The sequence below is a fragment of the Meriones unguiculatus genome, chromosome 7 (genome assembly GCF_030254825.1).
Source record: "Meriones unguiculatus strain TT.TT164.6M chromosome 7, Bangor_MerUng_6.1, whole genome shotgun sequence".
In the NCBI taxonomy this organism is placed as follows: Eukaryota; Metazoa; Chordata; class Mammalia; order Rodentia; family Muridae; genus Meriones; species Meriones unguiculatus.
This window is the reverse complement of record NC_083355.1, coordinates 33,383,812-33,400,595: the sequence shown is the minus strand read 5'-3', so window position 1 is coordinate 33,400,595 and position 16,784 is coordinate 33,383,812. Positions and strand designations below refer to the sequence as shown.

At 45.3% G+C, this 16,784-nt stretch overlaps 2 protein-coding genes across 3 annotated transcripts in view; one reads left to right on the top strand and one right to left on the bottom strand.

Moving 5' to 3' along the window:
- Trim37 (tripartite motif containing 37) overlaps positions 1-15,946 on the top strand; it is a 127,951-nt gene extending 112,005 nt beyond the window's left edge. Inside the window, exon 25 of one of the 2 annotated variants that reach the window (XM_060387051.1) lies at positions 15,676-15,946. In XM_060387051.1, the coding sequence (XP_060243034.1) occupies positions 15,676-15,805 (130 nt within the window). In that variant the 3' untranslated portion in view covers positions 15,806-15,946. The remainder of the gene's footprint in view (positions 1-15,675) is intronic. The other variant, XM_060387053.1, reaches the window with a different exon arrangement.
- Positions 1-16,784, bottom strand: part of Ppm1e (protein phosphatase, Mg2+/Mn2+ dependent 1E) — a 127,007-nt gene that overhangs the window by 8,816 nt on the left and 101,407 nt on the right. The window contains exons 2-6 of the mRNA XM_060387054.1: positions 14,131-14,249; positions 8,457-8,656; positions 5,250-5,438; positions 2,204-2,347; positions 1,926-2,019 (exon numbers count right to left, since the gene is read on the bottom strand). Of these exons, the coding sequence (XP_060243037.1) occupies positions 1,926-2,019; positions 2,204-2,347; positions 5,250-5,438; positions 8,457-8,656; positions 14,131-14,249 (746 nt within the window). The remainder of the gene's footprint in view (positions 1-1,925; positions 2,020-2,203; positions 2,348-5,249; positions 5,439-8,456; positions 8,657-14,130; positions 14,250-16,784) is intronic.

The following is a 16,784-nucleotide window of genomic DNA, read 5'->3' as shown; positions in this document are numbered from 1 at the left end:
TCAAACTATCATCTGTCTCACCGACTTATATCCTCCTCCGTGTCTCCCTTTTTAGATGTCCTCATCTCCAGCACTGTACCCACAAGCTTCTAAATGATCTCCCATGTAAGTTTTTCTACGCTCGTCTGTCTTCTGTGCTGTAACTACAAGTGCTTGAAAAGACAAACCTGGTTGTGTGTTCCCTCTGCTTAGTCACCTACTGAAGTCCAGACCATGTAAGGGCAAATAGGAAGCCGCCACAGCCTGGCAGGGACACCTCTACTTAACCACTCGCCTCCCATGCGCATTGCTACTCCTAAAACTGTTTATGCCTGGGCATTTCCCTCCCCAAACATAGTGTGTCACCCCAGCCAGCTGCAGAGTCACCATCTATGATGTCAACCTTATTCCATCTTGGCCGTCACTTACTGAAGGGCAGCCTCACTCCGCTTTGGTTTCACCTTGTGTTCTATATTTAGGGTCAAGGCCAGCATCTCCTCATTAAGGTAGCTCTGTGGAGATACATCTCAAACACTGACAAACACTGTCAGGAAGAAGAGTCACAGGTCTTAACCAACTCCAGTTGTTAAAAATAATTGTATATAAGAGTATATTTTAGGCTGGAGAATTTTCCCCTCTCCTGGCTTTGTTCCAGAGTACCTAATAGCTCCCTCATTGTAAGGTAAAACTATTTTTCATGAGGTATTTGTACTCGTTTAGCTTTCTGTTTCTCACTTAGCTCCTTATGCTCCTATTTGGGGCCCTTCACAGCCTGCCAGCGCCTTTTTAAAGAGTGGGAAGACCTTAAATCACTGATGAAACTAAACCAAGTCTTTCAGGTTTTCTTCCTCTGGAATCTTTGGTAATGATAAACTAATTTGGTAATTAGATATAAACTTTGTGTGTGCTAGTCTACATTCAGTTACTTCTTTAGGGAGGTTACAAGTAAAGAGTTGTACTATCTGCGTATCCGCCCATGAAGACACACACGGATTCTTTAAGAGCTGGCAACCTCAAGCAGGCAGCTAGTACACGCATGTCAGCAACACTGAGTGCACTCAGCAGGCTGGGTTTACATGTGAGTCTGTGTGTTGAAGGAGGAAAAACAGCCGGCAAAAGAAGCTAAACCATGAAGCCCGACAACACGCACAACCCAAAGCAAGACAGAGGCAGGCACAGCCCAGTTCCTTGAAGTTACGCCTACAACTTATATAGTCATGTGTTGGAGCTGCTTTATAGTAACCTTGCCCTTTCACAAAGCTTAAGTTTTAGGGAGACCAGTTCTTCTGGAATGCTTTTAAGGGCTGGAGTACACCTGGGTGGGAGAGCCCTTGCCTGGCTTGCATGAGGCCCTGGCTTGCTTCCTAGCATGGATGGGACAGAGGGAAGAAGAAAAAAGGAACTCGAACCCAAGATTATCTGACAGCTTACATTTTCTGGCCCAGGTGTGGAGGTGCCCACCTTCAATACCAGCATTCATGTGCAGAGTCCAGCCTGTCCTCCAAAAACAATATATATGTATTTTTCCATATTTAAGAAGTAGTTTTATATAGAAAGTGTTGTTTCTAAGAATTCTGCTCATATCATTTTATAATTCACAAAAAAGGCAAAGATAGAAACTGAAGTTTGGGGAGAACCTTGTTTTCTAGAAATGTGGAATGAAACGATCATTTTGGTTTTAAGCATATTTGTATACTAACTTGGAGGCTCCTATTAAAAGAATAGAAACGGATAAATTCTACATTCCTTGAGATTCTTATTTTATAATGAAAAATTTAAATGTATAAATAGCCAGGTGTACTTAATTAAAAAGGCATCCAGTTATTTTAAACAATGATAAGCATTCTGAGCATATAAATTAGCATCTCAAGTTCCTTCATATCAAAATTAATACAAAACAGTGAGCTAGAAGATTTTGGAGAAACAAAAATTAATGTTTTTCCTACCGATAGCTCTGGAGACTGACAGACTTCCATTCACCCTCCAGGCACCAAACCAAACCACACAACCTCCAAGGGCCTCAATTCGCTGCTTTTCATCCTAAAGAGCAGTGCAATAAAAAGCAAATAACTGGATTCAGGATTTATTCTTTACAGCAAACAGATATACTGCCCATCATCTCATTAGAAAGCCTACGAAAAGGCTTTCTGTATCTCATAAAGACTTCATTAGTAACTACAAAACTGCTGTTATGACATGCTCTATTAGAACCGATCATACATACCTCTCTGTCTGGCTTGTGTGGTTTCATTAGTTCAACAGCTTGGCCCTTCCTCACAAGCATAACCTGGGAATCGCCCACCCATGCCACGTGGAGCATGTTGCCTCTGATAAAAGTCACTACTCCTGTGGTGCCACATCGTAAGCTCTGAAAATAATTCAACACGAGTCAAAGAAAAGACACTACGTTTTCACTGAGAAGCAATTTACAGTTAATACAAGCTGCATTTGAGAGAGACTATTAGTAATATTATTTCACATTACAAATTTGTGTTCTCAGAGCATTTTTATTTTTTAAAAAAGGTCTAACTTACGTAGCCCTGGCAGCCTGAAACTTATTACACAGACCATGCTGGCCTCAGACTTACACAGGTCTGCCTGTCTCTACCAAGATTAAACATGTGCGCCACCATGCCTGCCTCAGAAGTTTATGTGCATTTGTGCTTACACACAGATCCTCTTGATCTGTAATATGCAAAACAGGGATGATTATCAGTTTCATTTTTAAATACAGATATTAAAAAAAAAACAAACAAACAGCTGTACTCAGGGGCTGGAGAGATGGCTCAGTAATTAAGAGCACAGGCTGCTCTTCCAGAGGACCCGTATGGGGGTGGCTCATAACCATGTGTAACCCAGTCCCAGGAGATCTAATGCCTCTTCTGGCCTCCGTGGGCATTGCATGGTGCACAGACACACACAGGCAAAAGACTCATACTCATAAAATATAAATTATCATTTAATTTAATTAAAACTGGACCAGGTGAAAGGGCTCAGAAGTTAAAGGGACTTGCTGCCAAACTGATCCCTGACACTCACTGCTGTGGACATAAAGAACCACCTCCTGAAAGCTGTCCTCTCCTCCACATGCACGCTCACGCAGACATACACACATAGAAGATACATGTATGTGTGTTTTAAAACAGCATATTTTGTGACTTGTCCAAGGGCTGGTAATCCGGTTTAGTATGCGAAACACCTGAATATCTTTGTTCTTTCCAGTTCACTGTTAAATCTCTTCATCAGCTGTCTGTCTCTCCCTCCCTCCCTTCTTCTTCCTCCCTTCCTTTCTTTCCCTCTCCCCCTCCCTTTCTCCCTCTCCTTTTTAAACAGGGTCTCACTGTCACTCCAGCTAGCCTGGAACTCATGGAGATCCTTTACCTCTGCTTCCCAAGTGCTGGGACTAAAGGCATGTGCTACCGCACCCAGCAGCCTTTTTCTAGTTCTAGTCTGTTTGACTTCTGACCTGCTGGGTAGAGGTGGTAGGTGTGTGTGTTTATGTGTGTACAAAGCATTTGCTTCATACAGAAGAAATGCTCCCAGTCTCTGGACATTATGGAGCCAAGACAGCATATGCTCACTGAAGAATATATGCTTATATACCTTTAAAAACACAAACTAGAAAAATCTTCCCTACAGTATTTTTAGGGAGCTTTGACTGGGAACCCTGCATAGAGACCTAACAGCCTGGGATTCCACTGCAGTGGCTACCACAGTCTTACAGCTCCTGATCCTGCTATACTAAAATGACATCTCCAGTTGACATGAGTCACCACCAAATGAGCATGACTCTCTGTTACTAAGGACCTGGCCCAAATTAGAATGAGTGCGTCAGGGGTGGTAAAGGGCTTCTTGTATCCAATGAGAAAAACAACTTTTCTTTTTCCCTATATAGGAAAAGTTTGTTATAAATCCTCACCCACCAATAAAATGTCTTCCCACACAGAATGTTCAAAAACTCAGCCCTCTGGAACACACGATAAAGACACTTGAGTGCATATGCCCTGGAGAGAACAGGAGGCAGGCTGCTTCACAACAGGAATAGCTACTTTTCCCAGCAGTAAGCAGCACATGGAAGCACAAGAAGGAAAAAAGCGACTGCTGAGAGGACCCTGAATTATTCAGGGGAACCATCGGCAGGACTGACACACAGCACCACTGACAGAGCAAGTGAGGGAAGTAGAAAAACGGAATGTAGGATTTAAAAAGACAGAACGATTACTGCCTCCCCAGGCTCACCTTGTCCCAAGGCTGAGAGCCATCAGCCTCCAGAGAGGCAGAGCTGAGGAAGGGCTGAGGGGACCTGGGTTTTCTTTTCAGTCCCACCTCTACCTGTGGATCCTAGTTGTTCCTGTGGGCAATTTGTGTTTCAATCCAAGCTTAGAGGTCAAAGTAGATATTTCTCTTGCTTCCTACCAAATAGTTCTGCATTATTCTTTGATTCATTCCCAGCCTCACTACTGCTGTGCAGCATAAGTGAGAGCAGGAAAATGAACCAGATAATCTGATGTTTCCGTTTTAAAAGTTCCCGTCTTGAGTCCTGTGGCAGAAGGGTTAGCTTTCTGTGTCTTAATAGGTAGTCACTTTTGAAAAGTTAAAAAAACAAACAAAAAGCCCAAATATTTTCTGTTGCTCTCCCCAGCTAAAAATCCAACAGAGTATCATAGGAAATCATGTACCAGCGCCCAGAATGATAATGATAAATTAACATAGAACTCCTGAATTTCATTCAGGGCAAAACACTGAGGTCTGACAAGCCTTAGGACATGAGTTCCTGTGTTTCCTTCCTATGAAGAGAAAATCAGTACAAGGATCATCTAAGGACTCTCCCTCTCTACTTAGGAAACCACAGCTTACTCATGCAGAATCAAACATGTGGAAGTAATCCCAGTTTCTGTTTCTTTTTTAAAACTATTGTTTTCAGTTCACCATATCCAGATTGTGAGTACTTAGAGAGGTGGTCCAAGTTTGAAGCTGGCGGGCAGTGGGGGGAAAAGAAGCAACACTCACCTGCCAGATCCAGCAGCGGCTCTAGAAAGGGGCTAGAAATCCACAGCCCGGGTTTCCTTTACAAAATGAGGGAACTGGATTTAGAAATGAGCAGAGTCCAGCATGGTGGCTCAAGTGAGTGAGTGTGTGTCTGTGTGCGTATACAGTTTAGATAATGTGTGCCCAGAAGGAAAAAAAGGTCAAAATAGCCCTTTAACCACAGACACTGGTTGAACTCTGCTAGTGCACTTGTGGCTGGAGTTCGCAAGGACGTGGCATACCTCCCTGGCTGCCTTCTGCACAAACCGCTCATCCGTGACCCGGAAGGCCCGGCAGAGAGCCTCAGCAGGATCATGGGGGAACATCTCCTGGCGCACTAAGTTAACGTGTAGGTGAACAGAGGCATAAATGGCAGCGTCCACTCCCCCGTGGCCATCAAACACTGCAAAGTAAGCTTGTTCCTCCTGGTCCTGTCAACAGGGACACAAAACAGTTAAGGAATGGAACACAGTACCATCCAAGGGACCTGAGGCCCTAGAAACATCCCTCCTCTATTACATTTGTCGTTCAGATAACGAGACTCAATGTTTCCTTTTGCTGACACTCCTGATGAGCTGCTGAGTACCTGCAATGCTGGGGCATCTGTGTTTATCCACAGAGCCTGGAACACATCATGCCCAATTAGTGCCGGCTGGAGCGCCCTCTCCATGAAACTTGTTGTCTTGTACCATGGAAACCACCCACATGCATTTGCTTCAAAATCATAGCTATAAGTTGTGAGGAGGAATAAGGAAGAAGATATAAGAAAGAAGGGAGCGAAAGTTATTCTGGAGTCAGTACTTTTTTCAAAATACCAGAGAACAGGAAATTTCCAGCACAAAACCATTTGTGTTCTGGTTGTCTGAAATACGTGGAGATAAAAACATACACTGTTCTGAATGATAATGCCTCTTTCATGCACCATTCCTGGTCACATTGAATCCTTAGCATAAATAGCAGAGTCTCTAAACTTGTTAACCAATCTTGAACCACCTCAGCTACCTGAGTGCTGTGGTGTGCCTGGCAACCTTGCTTCAGCTTCGATCTAAGCCTCAGTGTTCCATTTCTCATAAAGGCCAGCTGCTGGCATCAGCTCCTCTACCTTCTGTGTTGTCTTGGGTTCACTTTTCAGCTCACATGTTTGGATCTTAGATCTGTCTGTGTTCTCTGAGTCACTCAGGTCTCACTGCTCACTAAGCACTGTAAGGCAGCAGTACCTGATGACATCATTTGTAAGTCTTTACATTTGTTTTCTTAGCACTCTGCGTTCTGTCATACTCTTCTTGAACAGATCTTTTCTTTGGGGTATGTTTTTGTTTATTTGCTTGTTTGCTTGCTTTAGGTTTTTAGTTTTTCTTTTTCTTCTGACACAGTGTTGTGTAACCCAGGCTGGGCTGGGTTTTGCTAGGAGGCTGAGGCTGAGGGGACCCCTCACTCTCCTGTCCCCCTTCACATGTGTCAGACAGATATGACACAGGCATATCCATGCATTGGAAAATGTCCAGAGTATAATGGTAAAACTCAAAAAGGATGACACCCGTCATCTACTTACAGACGTGAACACTAGCATGTCTTACATTTTAAGCAAAACAGCTTATAATGCCATTGAAAATGGACTAAACAATCTGGACTAAGGTAATACTCAATTTCAACAATGCAGTATAACATAAGAAAAAACAGCAGCCAGGTGGAGTCTTTGGAAAAGTAAGTCTAAAGTCAGGGTTAAATTAGTGGTGGAGTCTCAGCTAGCATATGTATGGTCCTAGGTTTGACTCTCGGCACCACACAGACGCTCTTTTAAAAAAGTGTAGTTTCCAACTGTCACAGATAACCGTCATATCTTTGTGTCTGTGGCTTGGTTTTGTTTTGCTGGGAGTTTATTAAGACTTCGGGTGTGTGGGACAAGCATTCTCCGTCTGCATACACATCTGTGCATGTGCATGCATGCCTTGGCCTCTGACACAGACCCGCCCTGCCTCCGCCTCTGCAGTACTGGATTGCAGCTGTACTGCTGCACCTCGCTCTGCAGTTTTTGCTTTTGGTTTTGTTTTGAGACAGGGTTTCCCTGTGTAGCCCTGGCTGTCCTCAAACTGTTTATAGACAAGGCTAGACTCGAACTCACAGAGATCCGCCTGCCTCTGCGCCTGCCTCTGCCGGGATTAAGTGCTCTACTGTATCCTTGCATTTGGCCCATACATTTTTAAGTAAGGATCATAGTATACAAAGAATGTTATATCCTGATTTATGTCATTAGCATTTCTGTGCTGCTAAGTAATATCTTAATTAGATTATGAGACACATCTCCCTTAATTATTTTTAGGTCATTTCTAATTTATTTTCTATTAATAATGTTGTTGGAACACTTTTGTTAAACACATATTTAAGACTTTGCTGTATTTCTATTGTGATGAATTTTGGGTGAAGTTACCAGATAAAACAGTATGAGAACTTGCAAAACACTAAATAATTGCTGCTAAGTAATTTTCAAAAGCTGCTTCCGTGCATAAGACAACTTCTTCTTTGAGCTATGCTTCAAATTTGGAGACAAAATGAAAGCCAACCCAGCTAACCTCCAGAAGTAAGACCTTCCAATCTGAGCATGCTCTTCAGGCAGCTGTAGTTTCATGGGGACTCTTTGGCACATAGCCTCTGGGTTACATTTGCCTGGACACAGCACTTGGAACAAAGATACCAGGTCCTGTCCTTCTGCGCCCCGACTGCCAGCCTGTTATCACTCCCGTAGCCCTTGACAGGTGGCTGAAATTTAAAGGTAGCTCCTAAGTGAAGGGAATATTATTCTGTGTATAAATTACTACACTGCCATTTTCAAGTTATGGACTTAAAAAAGGAAAGAAAGGGTGAGTGACAAGCAGAGGAAACAAACCCACCTTTGTTTGCATTAGCATGATGCATTTGATAGAAAAGAAGATAGCAAGAAAATGGATCCAGTCTGTCAGTCACAGAATTTGTGGAATGTAATTCCATCTACACTTCTATCCCAGAAACCCAGATTTAAAAAAGAAAATCAGCCTTAAATTTATTCTTTTATGTTGTGTTTTCTGTTGCTTCAGCAACATGGTATTCTGAGAATTTAATAAGTCACTTGATGTTACTACAGAAAAACTCTCCTTTTCAAAAAATGTTATTCCGATATAATGATTTTCTTTGGTTGCTAATAAAATAGCTTTAGAAGCTTCCCCAGAAACTGGTACTTCCTTTGCTTTCCTGGGTAGGAACTGGCTGTCCAGAAGAGATTTTTTACTTTCCCAATTTTGAACCATGTGAACCTGTTAAAAATAACATTCCCAATTTGGAATGATTTGAACTTACTCAAAATAACAAAAAAGTTCTGCTTCTAATGTAGCAGCCTCCCTGTGTCCTTTGAGGGGCAGGACACCAGTCCTCCTCTGGCAGGACCATGTCACACCGACTCCGAGAAGGCCCGTTACCTCTAGGTTGAAGAGCATGTTAAAGTCAGGAATGCAGACGTGCTTGTCCTCCATCTTCCTTCGCATGTTTTTGATGGCATGGATTGACGTTTCATAATAAATCTGAGGCCGCCTGCGCAGAGGGAAGTCCTTCACCCAGCTGCAGCAGATCTCGTGGAGCTTGCTGAAGACCGAACGGGCCAGTTTCACCGTCTCAATTTCTGTGAAGGAGGCAGAGACCCCAGTAAAGAGCCGTGTAACCCTGCTTTCCACTCCCCTGCTCAGTAAGGACAGAAGGTCACCTCAGTCAAGCTCCAGGAAAGGGAACAAACACTGCTTCTGAAGAGAGGAAATGGCAGTCTTCCTAGGAGAAAACCGTCAGCTGCCACCAACATCACCCTCTGAGGCAAGAGAAAACCTCTGGGGTCAGGCTAGGCTTGTTCACAGCGTGCTCTCCAGCCCTCTGCTGTCTAGGCCAGAGCGCCTTTCACTGAGGATGGCTGCTATGGTTAGCCACGGAGAGGAACACGAGCACTGGGCACATTCAGCCAGTTGGACCAGGAAAGACCTGAAAACACACACACACTGCCGACTCTCTCCTCCTGATCTCTGTCTTCTCTCTGCTGAACAATTTGACAAGTTGTAGCGAATTCCAATTCCATCATTTGTAACAGTTATATATTTTCTTTAACGATAAACTTTTAGGCAGTAGTTTAGCCAATCAGGTGATAACTGGCATGTTAGAGGCTTGTTTCTCTAGGGGAGGCAACCCACATTCCATCTGCATATAGGAGTTTTCACCTAGTGTACTACTTTGATTTTTAAATTTTTCTTTTTAAATTTATTACTGCTGCTTGAGTCAGGATCTCACTCTGTAGCTCTGGCTGTCCTAAACTCACTCTGTAGGCCAGGCTGACCTGAAATCCACAGATACTCACCTGTCTCTGCTTTTCAAGGGTTAGGACTAAAGGCTTGTGTCACCATGACAATCTTTATTTATTTTTAATTAATTGATTTACTTACTTTTAAGTCAGGCTCTTGCTATGTAGCTCAAGCTGGCCTTGGCCTTGAATTTGGGACAATCAGATTGCTTCACCTTCCCGAGTGCTGGGATTGTAGACACGTACCGCCACATCGCCTGGCTTACATTGCCTTCGCTCTGGCTTCTGAGGCAGATTTGTGTCCCATTGGCACACGGTCAGTGTGTGCTGACGACACTGGAGCTAACATTTTTAACCATCTAGTTAAGCTGTCTTCCACCTAGTTTGTAGCTACTCAGATAAGCAAAAGATTAGGTTTTCAGTACTTCAGATGTTCCTCCTATATCTCAGTTAAAAAAAAAATACTCCCAAAAGTTGCTTTACTAAATCAGACACAGCTTGACAGCCTGAGGAAGTATGTGGCAGACGGGCAATGGCTGCAGATGCTTCCTGTAGCCTAGAACAGAAACCCCAAAGGAGAGAGTGTGCGTTCCTCAGCAGCGCGGAACCTGGACTTCCATTTCTGTTCTTATGCATAATTCTTACATCATTTTCCCTTCTGTCTTGTAGTGCTTGGGCTAGAACTCAGGGTCCTATACGTGCCAGACCAACACTGTGAGCACACTGTACTTTCTTGAGATAGAATTCCTCTGTAGAGCCCAGGCTGGCCCACATATCGAATCATCACATCCAATACAAACTCAAATTCATTCTCCCTCAGCCTCCTCAGTACTGGGATTAGAGGTGTGAGCCGCTACACCAACTCAGTTACTTTAAAATGATTATTTTCAGAAAGCTAGTCTCAATTTTATTTGTTTTTCTTTATCATTAATATACAACAGTCCTAGCTTATGACTTTTGAACCCTTTAATATTTGTCTATGTGTGTGTGTTGGTTTGCTTTGAGACACTCAGTGTCTCTCCAGTGCTGTGATCTATGAGCTAGCAGCACCAGCCTCTCCTTGTCAGTTTTCCATAACTGAAAAGTAATGGCATATTTGAGAGAAATGAAGTTCAAAGAGCAAATACTCCCTGAGGAGTTAATACAAGAAATAAACAAACCGATAAACAGCTAGATATTTTTATTGCTTTAAGCAACTCCAAATGTTTGCTCTTTTTAAGTTCTAGCTCTCAGGAGAGACACCCCAACCCCCAAGCAAACCTGACATGAATGTGTCCTTATTTGACACAATCACTAAAGAGGGTCACAAGACAAATGAGTCCAGAAACTTCAAGGGGGAACGGGACTGGATGAAAAATTTTATGTTCCAGATTCCCAGTAATATAAAGTGTTCCTTCATTCTTTGGTTTGCATATTGCTGTCCTTATTTACACCCACACTGTCCAGTAAGGGAGCTAATAAAACTTAAACGGGAAAGGCTAGAGGAATAGCTCAGTGGTTCGGAGCACTGGCTGCTCTTGCAGAGGACCCAAGTTCAGTTCCCAGCACCAGCAGAGCAGCTGACAACCATCTGTAGCAGCAGTTCGCGGGCTCCAGTGCCCTCCTCTGGCTCGTGGCAGTGAGCACAAACTCAGTGCACACACATGAAAGGAGACAAAACAGTCATACAGAAAGTAAAAGGTAAGTAAATAAACATTAGGGCTGAAGAGACCCGGTGGTTGCGCGGTTAAATGCTGCTCCTGGAGAGGATCCAGGTCTGGTTCCCAGCACACACAGGGCTCCGCACAGCTGCCTATAACTTCAGTTCCAAAGGTTCTGAGACCTCGCCTGGGCCCTGAGGGCACCAGGCTGAGTCGTTTCAAGTGTTAGGTGACTGGCTGCGGCGGATGGCTGTTACAGGGCTGCAGCACCATGCCCAGCTTTTCTGGGGCGAGCAGCCACTAGCCTGCCCCTGTTTCCCCGTCACATGCTCCCGGTGTTGGTGTTACATGTCGCCCACTCTAAGTTTTAAAAAATAGAAGAGCTGTGCATGTGAGCTCTGAGGCAGAGCCCTCAGATCCCCAGAGCTGGGGTTACAGATGTCTGCGAGCCACTTGGTGTGGGAACTCTGAATTGAATTCGAGATGCCTGCAGGAGCAGTAAACACCCTAACCCACTAAACCGTCTTCCCAGCCCCAATGTAACTCCTGAGCCACGTTTTGAGTTCTGATGATATTTATTAGGTATTGCGTGTCCCTAGAATACTCCACAAGGTAAATTCTATTAAAGCAGATAGACTGCTGAAATCGTGCTTGAAAAGGCACGGTGCAGCACCTAGAGTTCTGCCGGGGCGCGGTCTGATGACCACAGCCCTTGGCACATCTACACGCGTGTGTGCCCTTTCCTCATGTGCCCCTGTACCTCTACAGTGATGACGCGCTTACACCCGAAAGTCTGCTGTAATATCAAAAGGCTAGTTTTCCTTTCTCTTAATTTTACTAGTTTTTATCTTGTTTGTGTGTGGTGTGGAGACTAGAGGGCAGTGTTGTCGAGTCACCTGTCACCGTGCTGTTTGAGTTAGGGCCTCACTGGATCTGGAGCTTACCGGCTCAAGACAGCTGGCCGGTAAGCAGCAGGAGTTTCCTGTCTCCACTTGCCCAAACTGGAATTACAGAGGCAGACAGACCACTGTGCCCAGCTTTTTACATAGTTGTTGGGGGTCTCACCTCGGGTCCTCGTGCTAGCATGTTCCCGAATGAACCATGCTCCCAGCCCTTTACTGTTCATTTTGGCAGGTTTAATTTAGCCAGGCGTGATGCCCAAGACTGTAACCACAGTACTAAGGGGTCGGATCAGGACCAAAGCCAGCCTCTACCACAGAATAAGTTTGGATCTAGCCTGAGCTACATGAAATCCTGTCTCAAAAGCCAATTTTTAAAAAGAAAACAATTTTTAAGGGGCTGGAGGAATGGCTCAGTGGTTAAGAGCACTGGCTGCTCTTGAGGGGACCCAGTTTCAATTCCCAGCACCTACATGGCAGCTCACTCCAGTTCCAGGGGATCTGATGCCCTCTCCTGGCCTCTGTGGGCACTGTAAGCCCGTGGTGCACAGAAGTACATGCAGGCAAAGCACTCATAGACATCAAAATTTAGAAATAAAAATGGTTTTAAAAATAAAAAGGTTTTAAACAACCATGAAGAGGGTTTTGTTATTGTATGTTTGTTTGTTTGGAGTTTGTTGTTTTTTTCAAGACGGTTTCTCTGTGTGGCCCTGGCTATCCTAGAACTCACTCCGTAGACCAGTCTGGCCTCCAACTCAGAGATCTGCCTGCCTCTGCCTCCTATGCGCTGGGACTAACGGCAGGCACTGCCACCGCACCCTGTGCAGCGTGCTCCTCCCCACTGTAATGTGCGGGCCAACAGGGCCCCTGCAGAGAGTCTTCCTCGTGCAGTTCACACCTAGGGGTTTGTGCTAAATGGATAGGGGATTTGCAGAGAGTTGAGAATCTCAACAGCATGGAGATGTTTCCGAGTGGTCAATGACATCCTTTTTAAAATCTCTCCTCTGCCATCGTGGAAGGCGCAGTGCTTCCCCGGATGCAGCATTTGGAGCAGCACTCAGCCCTGAGGGTCTCCAGCAGGAGGGCTGGAGGGCTTCAGTGTGCAAATAATAGCCACTTGGAAGGGAAAAATAAAACAGAATAAGGGGCGTGAAAGAGTGAAAACCAGCCAAGTCGCAGTCCACCCCCTCACAGCTGTAAATTACTCGTCAGTCGTAATGTCGCTGTGCCAAGCTGCAGCTGACTCAGCCATCACCCGGCTGCAGTGAAGCAGAATTTAAACTCTCGTCTCTTCATTACAAGAGCTTCGCTTTATACACCAGCATCAGAGGAGACTGGGGCTTTGTAGGATTCTATTCAGTTTGGCTCTGGGACAGCTTGGTTCTAGGTGAATCTGTTTCTCTTGGTAAAAACAAGTGATAACTCCCTCCTCAACAATTTTCTGTCACAGTTGAGAGAGACAGGAAGAATGGGAATGCCGCACTTGCTATTTATAGCAAATGCTTTGTTCCCTGTGTACCATGTTGATGGGCAAAGGCTTAGAATAGAACAGGCGAGCTAGGCACAGTGACACATGCTGTGATCCCGGGGCTCCAGAGACTGAAGCAGGGTAGCGAGTTGAGGGCCAGCCTGAGGCTACACAGTTGAGACCGTGTCTCAGAGCTAATAAATACCAATAAAATATCACGCTCAACGCTTCGGAGTACTGTGCTAGGATGTTATTCTGTTGATAGAACACATAATTTTAAGATAGCCCAGGTTCGTTTCCCTGCACCAAAAGAACGTGGTGGGGCACTCATGCTCGGATTTTATAAAAATAGTTTATCATTTTCAAGTATGTTTAAATGCAATTAACCCGAGGCCAGTGTTGACACTTGCTCTAACCCAGCTGCTTGGGCTGCTGAGGTGGGAGGGCAGCTTGGGCAGTTCAGCCAGACTCTGTCTCAGAACAGCATCCACAACAGTGGGTGTGCGTGCGTGCGTGCGTGCGTGCGTGCGTGTGTGCGTGCGTGCGTGCGTGTGTGCGTGCGTGTGAGTGTTGCACCATGTCCAAGGCCTGGGCTCAATTCCACTGGTGCCAGCAGTGAAAGGGGGGGTGACTGTTGAGCCTCAAACTTTGATATCAACAAAGATGCACAATGATTGGTGCAAATAAATACCACTGTATAGTCACTAGTGTGTATATGTGATTGGATTTACCACGCCACGCATTTTCTGTAGTGCACTATCCATGAGAAAGGTTTGGTGTTTAACAAGAATGGAGAAAGTTGCTCACCCACAGTGCCTTCTGTGCCATCCGTTTCCTTTGGGATACAGTGAGCAGAAAGGTCACTCTGGAGGACTTCATCTGACGTGGCTCTGGCTAAGGCAGCAGCCAGAAAGGAAGGGCAGTTACTGAAAGAGAAGCACAGGCTATCTTCAGTAATAACTCAGAAGTGGTGCTTCATGTAATACACGCCATGCGGTACCATCCCAGAACTGTCCCTTAGAAACCAGGAAGTGACTGCGTGTCAGCTGACGGACCCTGCTCAGTGCTGGGCAGACACTGGCTGTCACAGGGCTCCGCCAGCCAGGCAGACAGGCAGCAAACTTGAAGGTGAGATAAGCTTTATGAAGGAAGCGACGGTGACACCTACTTCAATTGGGTGGCCAGTCATGCCGTACCCTGTACCCTTCAATATAAAAACGATTAGGTTATGAGGAAGTGGAAAGGCAGGGTGACATACTTCAGACTAGCATGCCTTTAGAAGAGCTTGTGAGAAGTCACAAATCTCTGAGCAAGGAAGTGCCACGATGAGGTAGGAACTGAAATCTTCCCTTGCTTTTCTGTGCCAAAGAAAATTAGAATGTAGCAGGAAAGAAACAAGGGCAGTGAAGGACATAGTGGAGATCTAAGGAAGGAAGGAAGAGGAAGAATTAGTGGGCAGGGCAGGAGGAGGAGCATGAGGAAGAACAGAATGGGGAGAGACATCCAGAGGAAGACAGGAGGGTATGTTTTGGAGAAAGCTGCTGTAGAACTTGCTGACAGTTGAGCTGAAGTGAAGGACAGTTTGAGCAGCTAAGTGCGAGAACAGGAACTAGGTCAAGAGGTTTGAGGATATGGGCTAACAGAAAACAAGAGCTCATTTTAGCAATGTTAAGCTGGAAATGGTGATGAGATATCTTACAAGGGTATAAAATTATGAACTGGGTATTTCAGAGGCGCTCACATATTAGAAGCTTGAGAATCACAAGCACACAGTTTCTTTAAAGCTATAGGAATAGAATTACGTAGGGAGAATCAGGAAGACAGCTGCTCCATGCTGTAGCATGTCTTTATGTGCTATGGAAAGTGGGGCAGAGTATTTGCCTTGTTGGAAGTTTGCAGGTTAAGTGCAAGTATAGACAACGAGCTGTGAGCTTGGGATCTCGCTAGCACGCAGATCTTGGCTCTCAAGGCTGAGCCTGATGCATCATGGGATGAGTCTTTGAGAGACATTGGGGGAGAGGGAGAAGGGATGTAGCACGTGTAGATGCTGGGAACCGTGACCAGAAGGCTGTGCTGTGGCAGACTGCTTTTCTGTAGCAGGCCAGCGGTGTTTCTGGTCCCACATTCTGTTTTTGCATGCTTGGCTCTAACTCGGGCCTCAGGCATGCTAGCCAAGCGCTTTGCCATGGAGTTCCAGCCCCAGGCCCCGTGCTATTTTAGAACCTCGTCATCTCACATAAAGTCTGTTACTTTTCCTTTATATGTGATAAGACTTGAGAACTTTGGGGGGTCCGCAGAAGTAGGCTCCCTGGCTATCCTAGCTTCTTGCTTTCTTCCTCTCTTTCCCTCTAGATTGCTTGGTCTTGGAACCCAGGAAGTTCAAGCCAGTCAACCTGGAGAGACAGCATGTACAGGGTCACATGGATACGAACTGAGGCCCCTGCCCCCAGCTAACAGCCACCATCAGCTGCCTGACGTGTAAGTGTACAGAGCTTCAGGCAACACCAGTCTCCAGCCTGAGGCCTCAGATGTCGTGGAACAGAGATGGGAACTCTGCTCTACCAGTCTAAAATCCTGACCAAAGGAAACTATAGTATAATAAATGACTTTATTATGCCACTAAGTTTTGTCATTTGTTTGAAAGCCAGTGTTACGGGAAGCCAGTATTTTAAAGCTTGCTAGAAGACAGGAACTATAGAGACTAAAAAGAGCCAGGCATGGTAGCTAGCACACGCCTTTAATCCCAGCGCTCCAGAGGGCGAGGCAGACAGTCTGTGAGTGAGCCAGCCTGGCCTACCAAGTGAGTTCCAGGCCATCCAGGTTACACAGTGAGACCCTGTCTCAAAAAAGAAAAAAAAAAACAAAACCCTCCCCCTCCAAAAAAAAAGCCTTAAAAGCTAAGAGTAAGAGGAGAGCCACCGGAGTTGAGTGAAGGAGGGAATGGCTGACTGTCACGCCTGCTGAAAGGCCAACTGGGGAAGAAGAGGAACTATGTGTTAGCATGTGAAGTCATCACTGACTGGCTGCCTCCTCAATGAGAGGGAAGGCATCTCAAAAAAAAAAAAATGGTGCTGGGGGAAAATAAATTGGGTCTCCATATATAAAAACCTCAACTCAAAGATCATTGCGTGGAGGCCTCTCAGTGTAGAATGCTTGCCGGGGGCGCACAGGTCCTGACCCCCACAAGCGCCGGTGTGGTGTCAGACACTGGGACCCTCTATACTGTTAAGTGGGAGGGCAGAACAGTGCAGCTGCTTTGGCAGCACCCTGAAATTCGAGAGGAAAGTCCTTACATGGTGGCTCAGTGATTCTTGTCCGAGGTTTATGCCTTGGAAGTGAAAGTACACATCCACACGAACCCTGAGTCCCCAAAACTCTCAAGTCTTACCACATATAAAGGAAAAGGAACTTTATGTGAGAGGACAAGGTTCTGAAATAGCACGGGGCCTGGGGCTGGAACT